General features: G+C 35.0%; 1 protein-coding gene across 1 annotated transcript in view; it reads left to right on the top strand.

Moving 5' to 3' along the window:
* DGKB (diacylglycerol kinase beta) overlaps nucleotides 1-23,454 on the top strand; it is a 723,782-nt gene that overhangs the window by 245,984 nt on the left and 454,344 nt on the right. Inside the window, 2 exon segments of the mRNA XM_047695654.1 lie at nucleotides 11,230-11,264; nucleotides 19,111-19,225. Of these exon segments, the coding sequence (XP_047551610.1) occupies nucleotides 11,230-11,264; nucleotides 19,111-19,225 (150 nt within the window).

Raw genomic sequence — 23,454 nt, 5'->3', positions numbered from 1 at the left:
TCATTGTTTTTGCACCACACCCAGTGCTCCATGCAATCCGTGCCCTCTCTAATACCCACCACCTGGTTCCCCCAACCTCCCACCCCCCGACGCTTCAAACCCCTCAGATTGTTTTTCAGAGTCCATAGTCTCTCATGGTTCACCTCCCCTTCCAATTTCCCCCAACTCCCTTCTCCTCTCTAACTCCCCTTGTCCTCCATGCTATTTGTTATGCTCCACAAATAAGTGAAACCATATGATAATTGACTCTCTCTGCTTGACTTATTTCACTCAGCATAATCTCTTCCAGTCCCGTCCATGTTGCTACAAGAGTTGGGTATTCATCCTTTCTGATGGAGGCATAATACTCCATAGTGTATATGGACCACATCTTCCTGATCCATTCGGAATGTTTCTTTATAAAACCATCTGTAAGGGATGGAGGAAGGAGGAGAAGAAGGGGACTCTGTGCAAGAAAGTGGTTATAAGAAGAGAGTAAACCTTGGCCTGAGCCCTGAGAGCTCTGGCATAAAATCATACCATAAGGCTGTTCTTAACTTAAGACAAGGGGTTGGCTTTTTCTAACTCAGATCAGTTATTCATTAGCTGTGGCTTCCTCCAGGATAAGAAGTGCTTGCTCCTCAGACAGCCTGCTCCTGGAGTAAAGGATAACTTCAGAAAATGTGACAATTAGGAATTCTCAACAGTCTACACTCATAGCAGTTGGGAATAGGTTCTCTGGCTAGGTGACAAAGAATCTGCGTTGGGGTACCAAAAACATCCACTGGACCCCCTTTCCAAGAATCCTCTTTTTTGAATCCCCTGCAGCATTGACAGTATTTTAGATGCTCTGTTCTTATATCATGACACTCACCTCACAAGTTTCTACTCGATTTTATTCTGCCTCTCGTCACACTCAATCCATATTGCTCAATTCCTAGCCCTCCTTCTTTTTTTTTTTTTAATTTATTTGACAGAGAGAGATCACAAGTAGATGGAGAGGCAGGCAGAGAGAGAGAGAGGGAAGCAGGCACCCTGCTGAGCAAAGAGCCCCATGCAGGACTCGATCCCAGGACCGCGAGATCATGACCTGAGCCAAAGGCAGCGGCTTAATCCACTGAGCCACCCAGGCGCCCCCCTAGCCCTCCTTCTATTCTCTTAATTATGTTTCCATTTTTAACTATATACTTATGCCATTACGCTCACTGTAGATTATCTCATCCAATTCCATGACTCCAGCTACCTCCCCCTTTTTTTAAAAAGATTTTATTTATTTATTTGACAGAGAGAGAGAGACCACAAGTAGACAGAGTGGCAGGCAGAGAGAAAGGGGGAAGCAGACTCTCCACCGAGAAGGGAGCCCGATATGGGGCTCAGTCCCAGGACCCTGAGATCATGACCTGAGCCGAAGGCAGAGGCTTAACCCACTGAGTCACTCAGGTGCCCTCAGCTACCACTTTTGAATATGTCTGTGTAAGTTTGTTCTCTCTGACCTCTCAAGATCCAAATACTCAGCTTCACCTTGTGAATTTCCTCTTAGATGTCCCACAGAGGCCTCAAGGTCACACGAGGAGCTGAACTTGAGTTGTTTCCTGTGAAGCTGTTCCCTGTGCTCACTGACCCCCCTGCCATCACTCTCATTGCTCACATGAAAGGGTAGACTTCTTTATCTCTAGCACCTAATTCATTGTGACAAATAGTAGATGAGCAACAAATATTGACTGAATTAATGAATAACAATCAGTTGTCTGTTTTTATCCCCATCAGTTTTCAATTTCTCTTGAGTCGAGAAGAAAATACATCTGATAGTGACATAAATATCCAATAACATATTAAAATGGGTATGTGGCAGGGAAGCTTATTCTTAGAAATCATTCATAACACATGGTAATTAGATCTTACTGTTACAAGCTAATAAAATTCAGTTTAAAGTATGTGAAGATGAGGTAATATTAGTAGATGTCTAATGAGTATTATGTTTAGTTTCTGGAGTGGCACTTGAAGTATTTTGTAATTATTACTAAATTTCAGAAAACTTGTGATTGTTATGTTATTGTAGTTATGTAAAATATCCAATAGATGGTACTGTGAAATGCCTAATATTTAAAATAAAGTGGCATTGCAGGCAGAGAGTTTAAAGGGAACATTTCAGAATTCTGAGGAGAATCAAGACATTTTTCTCTGGATGTCAAATTACATTTAAAATCTGATTTTTAAAAATACAGTTGAAGCAATACAGTAGTCCATGTAAAATATAATAAATATTCATTCTCAGCTCAGAAAATGAAAATTGATGTTTACTACGAAATGGAACTTTAAAATTGTTCCTATTCTATTAGTAAGATTTTTTTTTAATGTGGTGATTACTCAATGTTACTCAAATAACAGCATTTTCAGGAAGAAATCATAGGAGTGGCATGTCTTTGTCACTGAAATTCTACAGAAGTTTTTATTTTAAAAATAAAGCAGGCCTGTGTGAGACAATCTCCTTCTTACTTAGAGTGAGTTCATTATTTCTTTCATATGTTGGTCTCTACCAAAACCAGTCTACTACCTGACTAGAACATTATACTGTTTTGTAAATATACCATGCATCGGAATACTTAAAAATATGTATGGTCTTATGGAGTTAATATATATTTTTAAAAGTAATAATAAGAACTGATTAGAGTTTGTTCCTAAAGAGCATACGAAAAGGAGTAATCTGTAAATAGCCTTATTTATCTTAGTGCTCATGGGTATTTCCATTTTAAAGTGGTGCTTGTTTATATGTAAGAATGAATGCCAGATATTTATTATCAGAACAAAGTTTTACAGAAACTACTTCTGAAGCTAAAACTGAGAGGAATTATGTGATAACGTAGAAAGCTTGAAGATCTCTGTATATCGTATTTTAAATATTACATGTAGCTTTTTAAAATTTTTGCTAACTGTTCGTGTTAACTATGCTTTAATACTGGTGAGTATTCCTTTGTATTAGGGTTATTGATTTGTTAGCTTATTCAGTAATCTTCTATTGCATATGACAGTATGCCGGTTACTAGAGAAACCAAGAATTAAGAAGAATGTTCTTGCATGAATCAGCTTCTTGTGGGATATGCAGTTATGTCCTTTGGCTTCTTTATGCAATTACTGTTTTTCCCATGTTTTATATAATCTGAATATGTTATATTATGGCTCCTCTTAAAAAGAATATAGTCTTAGGTGCATGTGAATGTTCTGCTTAAAGGAAATACGCTATTGAAATACCTTGAGCTACCTTAAATAATGGAAGTTATTTTCTTTATTAAAAAAAATTAGTTCTTTGGTAAGTCTAGGTTTTCTGACCATCATCTCCTAAGCCATATCAAAACAATTATGCTAGATTTGTAGTAGAGAAGTGTGGGATGAACAGCTCTTTTTCTGGATACTTGGAGTTACACATGATTTCTGTCCACCACTACGTAATCATAACATCTTTATGGACTCATCAGGGAATAAAGGTGTCTCTAGAATCTTACTCAGGCCCTTTCAGATTTTGTGTGCATTGAGTATTATGTTCTTTTCAAAAACAGTAACACAAACTGATTCATTTACTCAGATTTCCTAGTATGCTGGATGTATATAGCATTACATGGCCAAGCTCCTACTTGAGCTAAATGGGTTTAAATATAAACTGTGCATGCAGATCTCAAGTGATAGTCTCTTAATAGATGTCAGATACTCCTTATTGCTGCCCTCTTTTATTTCAGTAACATTTTAATTAATTCACACTGATTGAATAAATGTACATTGAGACTTGTTTCCTAATGAGGGCGCATTTAGAGGAAAGGTTTTGCATCATTCTGATATCCTGTGGGTAATTATATTCTAATTATATGGTCGGGGGAAAAGAGTCTATAACTCAGTACTGATATTGTTCGTTGGACCCAATTAATTACATGCACATAATGAAAGTTCATGATAAGGTTGACTGGCAGTCAGTGTAAAATTTTAACTCAATTGAATCTTAGCCTAATGTGAGTGCAGAATTGGACATTAACCTAGTTAGAAAATGCTTTGGTGTGAGATCAGTGGATATTTAGAGGGGCAAAGGATAAGAACAAATTTCATTATAACTTGTTTGTTTTTTAATTTGAGGTCTTTTCCAAGATTGATGAAAAGGAAAACTTAGCAGCCTAATGCTTTAACTCTAAATATTATTATCAATATTCTTTCACTATCTGCGGTGATTTTTCTGTATTTTAGAAAGCCACAGTGATACATTTTGAGAATGAGATCGTGTTGAGAAAAAGAATAGTCATAACAGGAAGTATTACTGATCTATTTTATTCACATGAAATTCAATAGATGTTAATTTATTATATTAGGTGTGTGTTTTTTTTTTTAAGAGTCTGTTTTTATTTAAAACCACCAACTGCACTGAGATCCCTGTCCCAAACATCACAAACAGAATCATGTGTACACATATGTACTTACATAGGTATGTATTAATTACCATTATGTAGAGTAAGAGTTCTAAAGAATTATCTGACACAAATTAAGTCAGTAAGACATGTGCTTTCATCCTGAAATGTATTTTGAAGGTGGTTGAATCTGATGTTTAAGGGTTTTGCAAAACTTCAAACAAATGCCAAGCCATGGGGTGCCTGGGAACTCAGTCAGTTAAGTGGCCAAATCTTGATTTCAGCTCAGGTCATGATCAAGTCCTGGGTCAGGCTTTGCACTCAGCAGGAAGTCTGCTTGAGGATTCTTTCCCTCTCTCTCTGCCCCTCTCCCCACTCACAGGAGAGTGCTGCACACTCGCTCTCTCTCAAATAAAAAAATAAATCTTAAACAAATAAACATTAAAGCCATGCTCTAAATATCAGCTTCCATTTTTCCTTTACTCAGTGTCATTGTTTTATTTGAATGAAAGGACATTCATCTTCAAAATGGTAGACGTCATTTGATGCCCATGGTCCATTTGAGGATTGAGGAGTATAGCAAAGAAGGAAGACTTCATTCTTCTTTTCTTTTTTTTTTTTTTTTTAGCCTCTTCGGGTCCCCCCTCTCCTTTTCCTGTGTTATTTTCGCTCTTAGATCTCTTTTCACCCCTCCCGCATCTTTCCTTCTTTCTCTCTCCTGTAGCAGTCCTAACATATATGTTTCATTAAAAATAAATAAATAAACAAACAAATCAATCTGCTGGTTCCATTGGTTCCATCTGCTTATATGCAACAAACATAGTATCAGATGAAGAAAGGGTGATTAGTCCTTTTCCACTGAGCTCTAGGCAGGCAGAAAAAGCTAAGGGAATCTTTGAGGTTTTAAAGTTAATAAAATAGTTCCTATTTATTGGAAACTTAAATTTGTTAGATACCCTTTTAATCCTAAACGTAGCTATTGTTATCATGCTCACTGGACATGTGAGGAAAGTGAAGCAGAAAGATACTGAAGAAATTTACCTAAAGTCACACAACATGCAGGTGGCACAAGCAATACACACCCTACCCCAATTCCATGTTCTAAACTCACTTTTGGTGTTCATGCTGCATTCCCCAATAATTGGTGAACCATGAATTCAGTTAGGGGATCTAGATCAGCATTTCAAGAAGGAATGGGGAAAAAAATAGCCATTAGAGGAGAAATAGAAGTGAAGAGAGAAAAGAATAGAATATATCAGAGAATGGGGTATACAAGGTAGGTGGTCTTTGTAAAATTATTTTACCAGTATGTATGCACATATTCTTACTATGGTTCAGAGCTAAAAAGAAATTAAAGAACTAACCATATGGGCTTCTGATGATTTTATGAGTCCTAACCAAGTAGGATAACATTTCTAATAGTTTTATTTCACTAGCTAGTCAAGTACATAAGACAATAACAATAAAAACAACATTAGAAAGGTTTAGTTGTTGCTGATTGCTTTTACATGTAGAAATCTATCTTTGAAACTTGGATATCTTCATAAAGATACATTTACCATTTGGTGCCCCTTGATTTCCAAATATCCATTACACTAGGTGTACTTTCCCTGAAGGCTCAGGGTCTTTCCTTTCTAGACACAAACATGCATGTATACTGGGGGAGCCATTAAGGAGGGAGCCTCACAATCCCTTCTGTGCAAAATCTTCTGAACTAAATTCTGCAAATATGTGTAAACAATCACATTTACAAGAATAAGATCAGACATTCTTGTGAACAATTAAAATTATAAGGGTAATGAAATTATCTCAATTAAAAATATTCTTACCATTAAATTTATCTTGGTGCAAGCTTAAAAATTTGGCTCAAGTGAGAAGTGGTTCGTCAAGGGACACTGAATTAAGATTATGTGTATCTTCCTTCATCTAAAGATTTTCTTTATTTGTCAGAGAGAGAGAGAGAGTATGCGCGAGTGGGCACAAACAGGGGGAGCGGCAGACAGAGGGAGAAGCAGGCTCGCCGCTGAGCAAGGAGCCCGATGCAGTAGAAGAGTACTCGATTCCAGGACTCTGGGACCTGAGCCAAAGGCAGATGCTTAACAGACTGAGCCACCCAGGTGTCCTATATGTGTTCTTCTAAAATATTTTATTTTTGGTAGTTACATTTTAATTAAGTATGTCAAAGTGCTGCTGAAAAAAAAATTAATGATCCTTCTAATTGAAAGACTTGCCATACACTGAAATAATCATTGGTTATAAAAATTATTTGTAGCTGGGGTGCCTGGGTGGCTCAGTGGGTTAATCCTCTGCCTTCAGCTTAGGTCATGATCTCAGGGTCCTGAATCGAGCCCCTGCATCGGCTCTCTGCTCAGTGGGGAGCCTGCTCCCCTCCCCCCATCCCTGCCTGCCTCTCTGCCTACTTGTGATCTGTCGAATAAATAAATAAAATATTTTAAAAAAATAAAAATTACTAGGAGCATAAAAATTATTTCAGTCTCACTTCCTTTTTAAAATTTGTTTTGTGGGGCATCTGGGTGGTTCAGATGGTTAAGTGTCTGCCTTTGCCTCAGGTCATGCTATCCAGGTCCTAGGATTAAGCCCCATGTCAGGCTCCCAGCTCAGCAGGGAGTCTACTCTCCCTCTGCCTCACCTGCTTGTGCTCTTTCTGTCTCTCTCTCAAATGAATTAAAAAAAAACCTTTAAAAAAATAAAATAAAATTTATATTGTGTTCAAATGTGTGGTATACACACTTAAGGACCTGAAAAATCATAAAAGGTTAAACAAATTATGAATCTGGAATGGGACAGTAAAATTCACCAAAATCAAATGTGTTTATTCACTATGGGAAAGATGGTAGGGATGCCCTTGATACATTTTATCATCAAGTGTGAGAGAACAGCTTCTCTCCTTCAGACTGACAGGTACCATAATAGGAAGACAATCGATCTTTTTCCAAACTAGCTTTACTTTCCATCCCTTGTTTTCTGATGGCAGGGATATCCAATTGCATATAAGGAAAGAGCTATGTAGAATAGCTTTATTTGACCACTTCAGGTTACCACTGTACTAGAAGTTATTATGTTAAATTACTCCATATTGACATTCAAGCCCCTTTTTCAGGCAGAACAGATGTATATTGTAGTCTCTAAATCCTTCCCGTGTTCACTGTCTTAAGATAATTTGATTATTTTTATTTTTTCAGTGTTCTAAAATTCATTGTTTATGTACCACACCCAGTGCTCCATGCAATACTATCAAATCACTTAAAAAAATAGAGACATGGATAGAAAAGTTAGAAAAAAATTCTTATTGAACTGGTTGTTTGAATAAATGGAGCTTGGAAAAGGGAAGTACTGTATTTGGATTCTGTCATTACCTTTATTTTCTTGGGCTGGTTATCTGATCTTTCTGATTTTCAGTTTCTCCGTCTGAGAAGTGGAATATCTTGGCTTAGAGGAGGATTAAATGAGATGATAAACATAAAAGCAATTTTTTCAAAAAAAAATTCCTATATAGGTATAGCATATAATTCTGTTAATTTACTTCAGTCTTGAAATAACTAATGACCCTTTTAATGTGAATATTATGCTCTTTCTGTATTTTTAACTCAAACCTCCCAACAATCTCTTCACCAAAGATTTTTCTTTGTTCTATGACAATTTGGATTAAATTGTCAATTTAAAATGATTACATGTTAGAAACTATGAGGACAAGAGAGATCTCAATACTTTAGAGTAATAGGATTTTTAAAAATTCTTTGGTATTAGGTTGAACTTAATAAGTGCCCTGAAGACAAATGCATCTTTTAAACTAATTATCTGTACTGTGTATTCTGTTTAATATTAAAGTGATACTGATTAAATAAAATCAATCACATTCCTCTGTAATCACACCTCACATTTGATTAAATACAAATATACAGTTCCTGTATTAATTCTGATTAAAAATATATTACATTTAGAATTACACACTCATGATAATTTTCAAAAAACTAAAACATTTACTCTGTTCATCCTTGATATTTGAAAATCATTATACAGAAGGTATAGTTGAAGTAACATAATATCTGAATTTGTTCTCTAATAAGTTGCTTGTTTATCTTTTACCTAGATACCATAGTTTTCTTATAGTAACTTGAGGGTAAGCCACTGATGGGCATGTTCATTTAATATACACTCTTTGCCTACACATCTTGTTTGTAAGTGAGCTTGTATATACATTGTTTCATCACTTCTATTCTTGGAATGAATTTTAGTGTTGCTCTCAGACGTCAAAGTGTTGCTGGAGAAAATTTTCTGAGCTGGTGGCTTTCTTACATATTTATGACTTCTAGCCCCACTTGCTCTGAATTTTGCTTGATTCTGTTACTCATTCTTTGTCAGCTACTTTCCCATCCTCAGAGAGGTAGTGGCAAACTCTCTACTATTTCCTTGCTTTCTTATATCTCTATCTCTCTGCCAAAATCATTCATTCTCAGTAGATGACCAGTATCCCTACTACTTTAAGCAGGAAGAAGCCCGCAGACAACAGTATCCGTATGGTACTAGTTCTCCAAACAGGTGGTAGCAAAGTGCCAGCCAGGCTTTAATTTCATCCTATAGTCTCTTTTGGAGGGAGAATGCCTTAAAAGGGATTTTTATTATCTGAGTTGGCATGGTTTTTGCTTTTTGTGACATGAGGACACATGAATCCAATATATCCCCAGCCTATATGATTATTTTGCCATCATACATGCAGAAATATATATTTTATTATGTTCAACCTTCTGCAGATAGATTGCAGATATGACACTACATCTCTAAATAGGTCAGCAGGCATTTTCCAAGATTAAAGACAGTTTTCTATACAATTACCATACTATTATCATACCTAGGAATATTAACAATAATTCCATAGTATCAGTCATTACCTGTCTTTATTCAAATGCTTAAAAATATGTCAAAAATGTCTTTTATAGATTTTTTTGGTGGTTGAGGTGAGGTGGACAGTATCTATTTGAGATTTTTGCATCATGCTTGGTTATTTTTCTGAACCATTTCCCAACTATAATCATCACTTGGCTTTCCATTGCACTGCTCTGTACGGACGTATATACGGTGAGCATTCATTCTTCCCAAAGTCAAAGGCATCTGTGACTCATGCCATGGAGACAGTTTGATGAACATCCTAGTTGGGTTGCTTGAGATTCTCTGGACTTTCCTGGACTCATGGAGTAGGACAGGAGAAGGCATCATAGAATAAGATGCTTAAACTGAATTGGAGGGAGAAGAAACATTTGTATATTATAATGAGGTTGGAAGAACAATATTCATGTCTTAAAATGTTTATTCAGATCTAAGTTTGAACTTAGAGCTGAGAAAGAAAAATAGGAAAGCTGACAAAAAATTTGAGGTGACCTAGATTGAAGCTAGCACATTCTTCCCACCACCCATTACCCCACATGCTATGTAGATTGACTTGGACTCAGAAGTCCAGAGCATTACTGAAATCAGAAAGCTTTCAAGAAAAGTTCCATTAAGTCTGTTTTCAATCCATCTGAGAAATAGCAATTATTTCCATAAGGTTCTCCTGTTCATAGGATAGTAAACCCGAGTTCATCCTCCCAGACTTGATGACTTCCTTTGATGAAAAATGTGCAGCTGCACATTTTTTAAACTTATATTACAAAAATATCTTCAAAATCGAGCTGCATTCCTGGACCCTTTAATTTTCTCTAGGGCTGCCCTAGACTTCTTTTTCTGATCCACTTTTGGGTGCATTTGATCTTTCTGGTCCATTTCTATGCTGAGTTGCTGCGAAGTTGCCTGCTTATTCATCAATCTCAGTATATGGCATAAGGAAGTCCACAGATAACTGTGTTCTCCGATTGTTCAGACCCATCTTGGACTTCCATTCAGATTCGCCTTCACATAGCTCAGTTCTAGGGAGGAAATGAAAATGCTGACCACTCCCTCCTTTTCAGAGACACATTAAGTGTCTAAGTACTCCCAGCTTCACATTCAGGTTTCATACTTCTCCTCACCACACACAACCCACCATAGGAAAACTTTGGCTAGTACTATGTGTGTGATTTGTCAACAATTTTCCAGATTTGTTCTGAGTCCCATAGACTTTTGGAATTTGGTAACCTTTTTTTCTGTTTCTTGCCAGAAAAAAAGCTTCCCACTGTGACTCAGAAAAGGAGGGGTGGTGGATAATTGAAGATGCACTCTCACAAAGACCAGCTTCAGTGTATTTAACCTCATCTCTTTTGTTTTTTTTCTAATTATTCTCAAGTAAAACTTTTCTACATATTTAATAGTATTTTTACTTTTACTGATACTAATGGAATTTTTTTTCTTATTTCCAGAAAAATCACAAAATAAAACCAACACCATAAGCTATGTCTCCATCAAAAAGACACTGAATATTTTTAGGAAGGAATGAGAGTTGGACTGGAAAATGGAAAAGTGGGACGGGTAATTGGGCAACTTAACAAATTAGTAGGAATGGTTTATGAAGGATAATGGAACTTGGAGATGAGATCTTATTGCAAAATATAAATGTAATACCACCATGTTGTTTCAGAGAGGTCTGTGAAGTTGGCTAAGGATGTTGATCAGTCTGCTTTGGGTGATGAAATTGCATTTTGGATAAGTAATTCACAATCTAACCCACTCTGTTTTGGAACATTCCTTACTTTGTGAAAAGATATTTCTTCATGTATTTAATGTAATTAAGCAGAATAAACATGACAAGGAAATGCGTTTTATATTTATCCACTTATTTCACAGGAGAATAGTGATATAAGAACCTTCATTGGCCTTTGTTTTCAGTTTGACTTTTGTTTTTTCATCTTTAATATGAACTTCTCTTTCTCAACAGAATCTGCCCACTTCAGGAGTTTCAGTCCCTGAGGTGCGTAAGCAAAAAAAAAAAAAAAAAAAAAAAGCAAAAAATATTTCACACTTGGAATTGTAGGTTATTATACATCTCATGTTAGAAAGAACATTTGTGGCTATATCAGTGATATACTAATATCTGTTTGTATAGCTTATTTTGCCTCATATTATGGTATTTGGAATTGGGGACCTTGATATTTTCGTGATGGGATAGACTTGAAACTGTTCCAGTCTACTTATGTGACAAACATTAGGAAAGCAAAAGTTATGTAAAACAGTGTACAGAGAAAAATGAAAGTTACTTTGCAAAGAGTTTTGCCCTGCATATAAGGATAACATCATTCCTATTTATCAAGTTAAAATGTAAATACCTTACAGAAAACCCAAACAGTTCAGTCCTCTATACCATTAAAATACAGTTTTCAGTGATAGTAGGTTGAGAAACTCTTGTTCACTTTGAAACATCTGTCACTTTAAAAAGAGTACGTCTGCATTTATCACTTAGCATATGACATTATATGGAAAGTCATTGGAAGAAAATATAGTGACAGAATAAATGACTTTTTTATTTTGAAAATAAATGTGGGCATTGCCACACCATTTATTTTCAGTAATGTGTTAGCTTTACCTTTGCATTAACAAAGTGAAGCCTCCACATTTTCCAGTGACCCTGTCCTATTCGATTGTTTTTATCTTTAAAGGATATGTTCAAATGGTATTATTTCTCTTAAAAATTGAATTTAAGATTAATAATTTAATCTTTATTTAAATTAAATTTAAATAATTTAAATTTAAGTAATTTAAGATTAATATTTGAATTCACTTGCTTAGGAAAAGTATTATTTATAATATATGAATACTATATAAGACTATGAATTTATTTAGAGGAAAACATATAATTGCAAAAAAATGTATTAGCCTCTCTCCCCTGCCCCCTAAAAAGTTTTTGAATCAGTGTAGACTGCCTCATAAAACTTTTTTAAAACTTCATTTGTAATTAGAGATATACTTAAAAATATACTGGAGATATGCTTGAAAAATAATGCTGCTAATCTAAGAGAAATATTAAAACTATTTTGTATGCTTTAAGTCCATTGATACCACTATTATCATAGTCATTATAAAAATAAAAATGTTGAATTGCAGACTTAAGCAACAAAGGTACTTGGAAAGTGTATCACTTAGTTTAATTATTTAAGTGTAAGATAATAAACTTTGTATATTCAGGGGTTTGAGTTTATTTTTGCCCCAATCATAGCCCATCAAGTGAATATAGGCACTGTATTTGGGATTTGAAGTTTTCTTTTTAGACTTGTTAATCTCCGTAGGTCTCCCATATTTAGCTGTATAATCTATATCATATAGGTAGAATAAATAAACCAAAAATACAGTTTTCATAATACGCTTTTCTCATTTGTTTAAAAAAATATTTCTTCTGCAAAGTAATTAGAAGTCTTCCTACACTGATTTTTTTTTCTGGCAAGATATATTGATTTATATTAACTTAGACTTTTCACCATCCTCTGAGGTATGTATAAACACACATATTTATAAAGTCACTACCATAGCACTGGTAAGTAGCCCACAGTAAAAGATTTTTGACAAGGGCCTTCTCATTCCTAAGTTTCAATTCTTCCAATCAAGATTTCTAGAACAGAACTCTTGTAAGTGGTTTATACCGGGTCTGAAATTACCCCAAGAGAAAATATTCACAACATGTGTGATGTGTGAAAACCAGGACTTGGGGATCAAGTTGCAAATTGTATCTCCAGGTGTAGTTGGTGAGTAGTACTTCTGGGTACTTGAGACTAGCTGTCATTCTGTCTAATTTTTTGCCTCCCATCGGCCCCACAATTCCCCACCTGGATCATTACACCACTTATCCCCAGTTATGGTGATCCAGTGGGCACATAAAGTGCTACAAAGTAAATGAACTTTTTTCAAACACCCTCTTAACTCCTGTGGTCTTAAGCAGCATATACGAGATAACTTAATGATAACATCTAACAATATACCTTTTTTATATTTTAAAAATCACTACAATTTAATGAGTGCCTATTTTATGCCAATACCTTTATCTGCATTTTCTCTATTCATCATCACACAAATCTCCTCATGTTATAGATGAATTAAGTGACGGCTTAAAGATAGTAAATAATTTGCTCAAGTTTGCACAGCAAGTAAGAGACAAAGTTAGGATTTGGAGTCCCAAGCCCATACTTAAGACTTTGTCCAAAGTAGTTTTTGTTTTTAGTAAGCACTTAGTTAACTAAATTAAAAAAGAAGTGAAAAATCTTTATATCAATTATTATATTTATGTTTAAAACTATGAATTACTAATTTTTTAAATCAGGGAGCAAAGACTACTTTGCTACATAGCAATAATAAATTTTGCTACAACTTCCAAGGATTCCTATAGACTTAGAGTCTTTGCTATTTTTTCCAAAGGAATTAGTTTCTCTTGGCAGAAAACTACTCCAATTTCACAATAAGGTCACAATAATTAAAAGGACAGCTTTGCAGCCGTGCGCCTTGCTTTCTTAGAGCCTGTAACCCTTGTTAAGCACCAATGAATTTGGTGACACTTACACTTTGGTGAGGGATTTTATATTGAGAATACCCAAGTGTTACCTTGGGTTCAGATTCTAGAGTTTTTGGGATATTCTTGCGGCCTCGCTCTAGTGGCAGAAAGGGCTAAGTCTCCGTTCAAGCATGTGGGGCTGTAGCAGTAAAGCGAGTTCCAGGCCTCATGGGAAGGATGTGGTGGCAGGAGAGCTCCCTCCTCCGCATGCTTTTGTGACTTTGTACCAATCAAGGTGCTTGGCTGCTGCCTGTCTCTCATGCTGAGATTGGACAAAAAGAAGAAAACCCTGTGTTTGAGGTAATCATCACTTGCTGCTTGTAGTTTGTGAGTGATCGATAACAGCAGGCTGAAATATTGTGGTAAACATCCCTTTTGTGAAAGCAGTTTTCAGCAATGTGCAAATACTCCACATCTGAGAATCAGCATGATATTAAAAAAAATTTTTTTTTTAGAGCACATATTTAAAGTGAGGTCTTTTTATGTCATTTATTTCATCTTCCTGTTTTCTATGAATGGTCGTTTTGGCTTTTCTTCTTTGTTAATTATGGTGATTATTCTTTTGGAATTCTATTACAATGTGTTCTCTAGTTAAGATCTGTTGTGCTACTTATAGAGTCTAAGGATCACAAAACATTAAATTCTATATTTAAAATGTCTGCATAGCAAACACAAATGCTTGATATTTGAAAATGCTGAAATATCAATAACTATATTTTATATTTCAAAGTTATATTTTCTATATTCTTTTTTGTGGTCAGAGTAGGTCTTTTCAGTGTTTGAATAATTTCTATTGATTAAAGTAATAATTTTCCAACTCTTTTTATATCTGGGACAATTTTTTCTAGCAGAACAAAATTTGCTTTAATTATAATGTAATTTTATTTTGTGGTTTAGAGCCCAAAAACTTAAAAAAGAAAAAAAAAGCTGAAAGTGAAGTGGCAAACACTGCCCCCTGTTACCAGAGAGCAATTTTTTTTTTTAAAGATTTTATTTATTTGACAGAGATCACAAGTAGGCAGAGAGAGAGGAAGGGAAGCAGGCTCCCCGCTGAGCAGAGAGCCCCGATGCAGGGCTCCATCCCAGGACCCTGAGATCGCAACCCGAGCCGAAGGCAGAGGCTTTAACCCACTGAGCCACCCAGGCGTCCCCAGAGAGCAATTTTATCCTTAATAATAATGTATAATCAGGTTGGTTATCTCTTCCTGACTTTTCAATAATTTCAACCCTGGGATACGTCTCTTAAATATCATAATAGAACTCTGCTATTCAGAGTTAATTAACCCCCAAAACAGGCTAGTGAAATTCTTGTGGACAGCACATCTTTCAAAGGTACAATTGCTTTCCCCTTCCGGTCCCTCACATAAAATATGAAAGAAGTAAAGATTTTCTTAGTGGAAATAGGAAAAAATATCCAACTATCCTACTGCGAGCTTTTGCTGCTTAAATAAAGTATAGCTCAGGGAGACTTCTATACAATTTGGAAATAAAAATAAAACAAATGAGTATAATAAAAACAAAACTCTGGGAAAAATTAAATGCTTATGATTTTCTCCTGTTTAAAATTTTCAGCCTTGATTAATTCTACAAATTTCACCCAGTAGGCATTCCCCCTCCACCCCGCCAAAAGAAACCACTTGGTTTTCTTGGAGTGTGTGTGTGTTTAAACAAACACTTATTATTTTAATATTATCTAAATTATATAATAAAATTCATGTATTTATTTTGAGGTTTAGAGCCCAAACACATTAAAAAAAAAAAAAAAGTGGAAGGTGAGGTGGTAAGCACTGCTCTCTGGTAACAGTTTATCCCTTATAGGTAACCTTTATCCCTAATAATGATTCAAAATCAGGCGGTAAGCTCTTCGTGAAGCTTTTTGACAACTTCAGGATAGACTGAGGATTTTTCTGTTAGCTTGTTATATACCTCTTTCTTATAATTTTAGACTTCTAAATAATACCTTAGTTGAACATTCAATTTAGGATTTAAAATTTTGTTTTTATATTTTATAAAGCTTCTTATAAAGCATTTGTTTCATTGACTCCAATTTACTCAGAAAGGTGACTCCCTGAAGAGACCTGAAGCTCCTTAATCAACTGCTTTCTGCTAGCTGGAGATTCTTACTGGGAAAGAAATTCCCCTCGCTGTGAGCATAGCTAGGAATAAAATCATGTTCGTAGATGATTTAGTAGCTCTTTTTACAGACACACACATAACATGTCTTAAACTTCCAGCACTACATCTATAAATAGTTTGGTCATAAATACCCAGTTCTAGTATGACCAACCAACTTAAATTATAGTTAATTCTTACAAACTAAACATTTTAGGAATTCAATGTGAAATAGCAATTGTTGGATTATATGGCAGACTACAAGGTATATAAGGTGTGATAAACTATAAGGTACATAAGATAATGTATATCTTCTGCACTGTAGATTTTTACAGAGTATTGTTACCATGTCTTATATACCTGCATGCAAGAATCCAGAAAGAAATTATTCCCTTACTTTCCCCCAGTATTACGTTTTTGAACTCTTAATACAAGCCATGGATTTTAGTTGTAAACATTGAGCCCTACTTATTTAAACATATACTTAAGTGTAACTAAGTGTAATTTTTCATATATATACTTGAAATATAATAAACACTTTGCATAATTGTACTACTAATGAGCACCCTAATGGGAGAGCCACACTTTATTCTTCATAGTAACTTTCATTTATTGAGCACATATTCTAATATAGGAACAATGTTAGGAATTTATGTGTTTTCTCTTAAACCTTACACAACTGTGAGAAATACATATTGCTAACTCCATTTTGAATAAGAGTTACGTTCTCTAACATTACGTAATATTTAAGTAGCAGAGGTGGGATTCAGCTCAAGCTTTCTGACTCCAAACCTCATCCTATAATCCACTCCTTCTATGCATTATACTCTTAACTCTCCAGGCACAAAATTATAATTTTCAAGTTTAGGAAGAATGATCTATCTTTAAAAAAATCAGTATTTTTGCCAGAAATTATACTTCTATGAAAGTATATCGTTTTCCAAAGAATGTGAATTTCAGGAATCCTATTACACAATCCATTTTTAGCCACACAAAAATATATTCAGTGATTTTACACCATGAAATTGCAAGGTAAATGGACTATATTGATTACCATCTGTTTTGGTCTGAGAAGTTTTCTGATCCATCTGATCCTAATATAGTTAAAAAGAGCTTTATTTTGGGGCACCTGAGTGGCTCAGTTAGCGAAGCGGCTGATGCCTGATATCTCAGGGTGTGAGTTCAGGCCTGGTGTTGGGCTCCACACTAGGCATAGAATCCACTTAAAAAACAAAACAAAACAAAACCCTTTGCTTTTTTTCTTTTTTTAAGATTTTTATTTATTTATTTGACAGACCGAGATCACAAGTAGGCAGAGAGAGAGGAGGAAGCAGGCTCCCTGCTGAGCAGAGAGCCCGATGCGGGGCTCCATCCCAGGACCCTGAGATCATGACCTGAGCCGAAGGCAGAGGCTTAACCCACTGAGCCACCCAGGCACCCCAGATCAGAGCTTTTCCTACCAAGCCTAAACATGACCCAAGATTTCCTCTCATTGCAGTATTTCAGGCACTTAAAATTTTTTCAATGTTGATTCATTTATTTCTCCATTCATTTATCCTGACTTTTGTCAGGCACTGATTTAGGATCTGATGTACAACAGTGAAGCAAAAAAACCCTCTTTCTCTTTAAAGAATTAAACTAATTGAATTTAATTAATTTAATTTAACAGCATTAAACTAATTAAATTTTAAAAATTCAGGTTGTAATAAATTTTATCCATATTTTATATATAATATGCAATTATATATACAAATATATTTTTATGTTTCTATAAAAGGAGACTAAAGGGAATAGAGAAGTGTACCTGACATTTGAATAGAAATCTGAAGTGGGGAGTGGGCCCAACAAATACACTGAAAAGAACTTTCCAGCAGAGTGAAGAGTGATTGCAAAAACTCTGAATTAAGAGCATGCTGGTGATCAAGGAATAATGAGAAGGTGGGGGTAGCTGGAGTGGAGTGGAATAGGATGAGCGTGGTTGTTATGTAGAGAACCTACTGTAGGGAGACAAAGATGGAAGCCAATTGACTCATTAGCTGATGGCTACAATAATCCAGGCAAAGAAGAAAACAGACCTAAAGTATGTAATGATAGAAGTGGTGAGTCATCATCCAGGTTGGGATTTGTTTTCAAGGAGGGTAGGCAGGAAATTTTTTTAAAAAAGGATATTTTAGAACCAATGTGGAAAGATAGAGCATTTGTATGTATGAGTTAAAGTTCAAGGGAGAATCTGAACAGGGACGAGAGCGTTAGAAGTCCTCCTCATGAAGTTGAAAGTTGAAGTTGAAAATCCGAGCCTTGGGATTTAAAGAAGCCACCTGGGGAGTGAGTGTAGGGAGTGAAGATGAAATGTTCAAGGAAGAGGTTAAATGTTATGGGACTATAAATCTGGAGGAAGAAAATGGAAGAGCCTCTCAGAAAGCAGGGAAGTAACAAGAGAGCTAAATGTGAGAGAAAGATGTTTTCAGAAGCCCAGTGAGGCAAGTGTTCAAGAGGGAGGAAGAGGTCAGTCGGCATTCTGTCAAATGCTGCCAAAAGTGGAAAAGAGTGAAGGCCGACCATAGATTGTGGCAATGAGAAGGTCATTGATGATTTTAAGAAGAGCAGATTTGGTGGATTAATGGTGAAAAAAAAGCCTTTGGGTTGGGTCAAAGAGAGAGTGAGAGGAGGGGAACATAGAAAGAGGAGGCAGACAACTACAAGAAATATTTCCACCATGGTGAACAAAGGAATTACCTGGGATGGAATGTATGTTTTAAATTTTATGCCATCCTGGATATAAGTAGCCCCTTATAAGTTCATCATGTATTCGTTTTTTATATTACCTGTATTTATAAGCATTACTTTTAGTGCTCAGTACATCTTCTATAACTTCATATTATTTATTCTATCATTCCTTATGATAATAAATTCGCTTAGTGTCCTTGAGAACTTCTGATGAACAATCCTCATTGGGAACATAGGGGAATGTCATCTGGTTTTCTTTCTAGTCTCTTTAACTGGTATTATTATGTATCTATCACGGGGACTAAGCCATTTGAAAGTAACAGCAGTCTTAGTATTCACTAGGAAATCCGAATAATGAACGTGGCCCAAGTTTGTAAGCCACAAAGGTTTTCTTTGTGTTGCCCTTTTTAGTAAACAACATTCTTATAAAAGATTTCCTCCTAGAAAGACAAGCACGGTGAAGAAGGAAAAAGGTGGTTCCCAGCAATCAAACAAAGTGACAGATAAGACAAAATGCAAAGAGCCAACTCTGTGAACGGTGGACGGGCAAGGCCTACAGGTATGACTTTTTAAATCCAAATTTGAGTAGCTTTCACACTGGTAATTGCTATGCTTTTACACACATATGTCCATCTAGCAACACATTTATTTAATGTGTGGATTAGCTTGGCAGAGGACTTCGGAAGGATCTTTATTAATTTATCAGGATGTCAATTTTATATTTGATTGACAGAGTGACACTCCAGTTATATCAATCACTTCTGATGTTATCTGCATTTGAACTCAAGTTTGTAAGAGATCTTTTGTCAATCTGAAGATTTTGCAAATATCACTAAATACACACATTTTATATGCATACATATTATTTATAAGTTTACCTCATATATATTGTTTGTATTTGTATATTTGGAAGAGTCATTTTGGTGGCAAAAGTGTCAAGGGAAAAATAAAATGAACTTCAAGTGTGTGGATACTTTTGTTCCTATGTAAATAACGAAATAAAGGATTTATTATGATTTATCCATATCTTCTAAAATTTAAAATCAAAGTTGAAAGCCCGTATATATTTTTAGTTTAACTAAACACAAGTAGCTCAAAATCACGTTTTTAGTACTTTAAAAACCTTTAATACTCCTACGATCTCGGGTATTAAGAGTAAGATTTCTTTCAGTCTGCATTTTAAGACATTCTATAGATTGTATGTATTGTATTTATTTGCCTCTCTTCCTCACTCCAACATAAAAACAATCCATGAACTTGGCTGCATCAATGAAATTGTGAGTTCATTTTTGTTTTTTGCTTTTTTACCTATACATTCTCTCTTCTAATTTTCATTTCCTTTCTTTCTCAATATGCTTCAAGTTTCATGTTGTCTAAGAAAATTTACCAACCACTTACCAAACAAAAATATATTTTGTCACATACCTGTCTTCAATATACATAACCTTATATTTTTTATTTTTATTTATTATTTTATCTATGATATGATGGGTTATGTGTTTTGTATGCCTTAATTTGGAAGCAGATTTCAGAGCACACAGTAGTTGCCTAAATGCATGTTTCCTCATTATTTTGACTATCTCATTAAAAACTTAATAATAATTGCTTAACTATTGATAACCAGATTACTGATTTTTTTCTGATCTAATAAAACACATGGTGAATAGAATCTTTTTAATAATTATTAAATTCAAATACAAAAAAATTCTAAATGATGAAATTATTACATTGGTTAGGAAGTTTAGAAATCATTCATCAAAAGGATAAATTAGGATTTACAGCTTTTGGTAGTCATCTCTGTATGTTTACCAATCTCACTGAGAGACTCAGATATGAAGTCTATCCACTTTGAGAGCTAAAACAAGGGGGGGCTGTGTGCAAAAAAATGTAAGTGGTCCTGTAAAATTTTTAGTGAAAAATTTTTTTTATAAATTTAGTACTTCAGTTGCAAATATTGATTAGTTAAATCTTTAGTCATTTTGAGTTCCAGTGGTGAAGATATCAGAAAAGAAAATTAATTTTAAAATTCAAGTGCATTTCACACATGGCTAGACATTTCTCAACATGAACGGGAAACATGTGCAATTTGTTAAACAATATTGCTAGACACCACGATAGTATTTTATGCCTATTAAGTAAATGAATCCTCTCAGTAAACACATGCGATAAATATTCTTAATTCAATAAACATAAGATAAATGTCATCATTATTATAACCACTTACAAAATGTTCAAAGGCAAAGTTACTCCCAGGGCCTCACAGTTAATCAGTTTGTAAAGCCAAAGTTTAATAAGGTCCACTTTGCTCAGAGTTTATGTGTCTTACTCTTATAATACCCGGTCTCCTTGGTTAAAAAGTTTAACAGGTATATAAATGCTAACTTTCTGACCACCTTGTTCTGACCACCTGCCTTTCTCTGTGAATGTATTGCATCTCTCAAACCAGATAATAACTTCATAACTTTCTTTTGCATATGAATTTATCTGGTAAAGTTGTTAGTAAGCACAGGATAGACATCAGCCCTTATAAAACAGCATTAAATAAATACCATGAGTATTATCATCATAATTTTTTTGAATTTTAACTGTTGGGTTTATAATCATGTGCAACAATCTATTTCACCTCAGCAGAATGGACTAAACTATGATACACATATGTGTTCACACAATTTTGAGGAAAACATAAAAAAGGTAAAAGAATCAGTTATTGGATAACTAATGCAGGTAGAAAAAATAAGTAAATTTTGTTGTGGTGATTAACTTTAAAATTACAAAATCGTTGTTCTTTATCAGGAAAGGTAAAAAGATGTGCCAGAAAATTAATTTTCTGTGAGCTTTAAAAAATGTATATCATGAAAAAGCATGGAGTTGCAGCCTGGTTTGCATATAAGTCTGTGACAGAAGAGATCTACACTGCTTAAAGAAGACTATTAATCATAGTTAAGCACATTCATCTTACTTCTTTCCAGCTAACCAGCATAATGATCAGGATTATTATTTCTAATTAGAGGAAGTAATAGATCATGTATAACCTTAGGATGAGTCTCATTAATTAACCCAGGTCCTAGGGGACTTCAAATAGAGGTGGTTAGGCACTCTGTCTTTGTCACCGCTCACACCATAGGTTTACACTTAATACATATGACCAAATGTAATTGAAACTACAATTTCTAACATGTACGAGATGTAAAAATGCAGATAACTATTCACATGTGAACAAACAAGTGAAACAGAACCACTGTGTAAATGTATTAAACTGAAGTTGCCTTGTCCTTGATTATTCTCTGAGAATAATTTCCAAATAAAAGGGTCACTGGAGAACCAAAAAGTCTAGTTCGTAATGCTCCTAACACCAGAAAAAATGGGGAACCTTTATATTTAACTGAGTCAGTACCATCCCCTACCATAACTGCAGATTGTAAACAAACATATGTGTGTGTATGTATATGTCCATGTGTACTATATACAACTATATAGTGTGTGTATTCAGTTAGTTCCCTTTATTGGACTGATGTGTGTGTGCACGTACATATGTGTACCTTAGGATCCTCAAGCCTGTTGGCTCTTCCATAATTAGCTCGTCATTGTCATTTAAGTCCCTAAGTCCGGAATTGTTATTCTATACTTTAATACAATAACCTATAAACTGAGTCCCTGTTCCCAGCTTATAATGTGCTAGATTATAAATAATATGGAAAAAATGGAGCTCAGTAATAAGTGTCAGGACAGAGTTAGCGTTGTCTCTAATTTTAAGTAACATGGCCAGATTGGGCCTCATTAAAATGTGATGTTTGAGTTAAGACTTAGGTGAGGCCTTTGATCTATGGGTATCTAGGGGATGGATAGCCCTAAGACAAGTGCATGCCTGGTAAGTTCTAGGATCAACAAGACCAACAGCATGGTTGGAGTAGGCTGAGCAATGTGGAAACTGGTGAAGAGTACTTTAGAGAAGGAATAGGAGCTAGATGCTACAGAGCCTTCAGGGTCTGCAAAAGAACTCTGGCTTTCCATCTGAAAGAGATGGCAAGATATGACATGATATAACATGATCCTAACTTAAATGTTGAAATGCTTACCCTTGTTGACATTAGACCGTTAGGGAACAAAGAGTCAAGTTTGGAGAAAGCCACCAGTTATTGAGGGTTTATAGGTTGGAGGCATATCCAGTATAGAGCAGGGGAGGTGAAGAGATAGATATTCCATGTATTTTGAAAAGGGTCAGTAGGATATGCTGATAGAGGGGATATACCGTTTATTAGAAATCAGGGAATAGGGACATCTCTTAAGATGTTGGCTCATTCACCTGAAATGATAGATTTGCCATTGACTGACATAGGGAAAGGCTGAGAGTAGGTTCAGTGTTCTTTCATGCTTCAAATAGAGCAACTTACCTTTCATCTGTCTTATATATTGTTCTGCTTAAGATTATTTCAGGTGCTATATAAATATTTACTTCCAAGAACAAATAGATTTAGGCTGACAGAATTTCTTTGTATATGTATGTTTTAGTTTTCCCTCCCATTCCACCAAAATCTGTAACAAAAAGTGTATAATATTTTAGAATAGCAGTAAGTCAGGGTTCAAAATGACTGAATTTTACAAGTTATTTCAAAATTTTGTATCAGTAAAAATTGAAAATTCATATTAAAGACTATATTAGATATAGTTCAAAGAGAATTAGTAAACTTGAATATAAGATTGATGTATTAGTGCTCTTTAATTCCTGGATTCCATTCAGGTTTTACCAGTTGTCCCAGTAATGGCTTTTATAACACAAGCAACTGGTAC

This window comes from Lutra lutra, chromosome 11 (assembly GCF_902655055.1).
Source record: "Lutra lutra chromosome 11, mLutLut1.2, whole genome shotgun sequence".
Lineage (NCBI taxonomy): Eukaryota > Metazoa > Chordata > Mammalia > Carnivora > Mustelidae > Lutra > Lutra lutra.
Note: the sequence above shows the minus strand (reverse complement) of the source record. Positions and strands in the feature narration are given on the sequence as shown.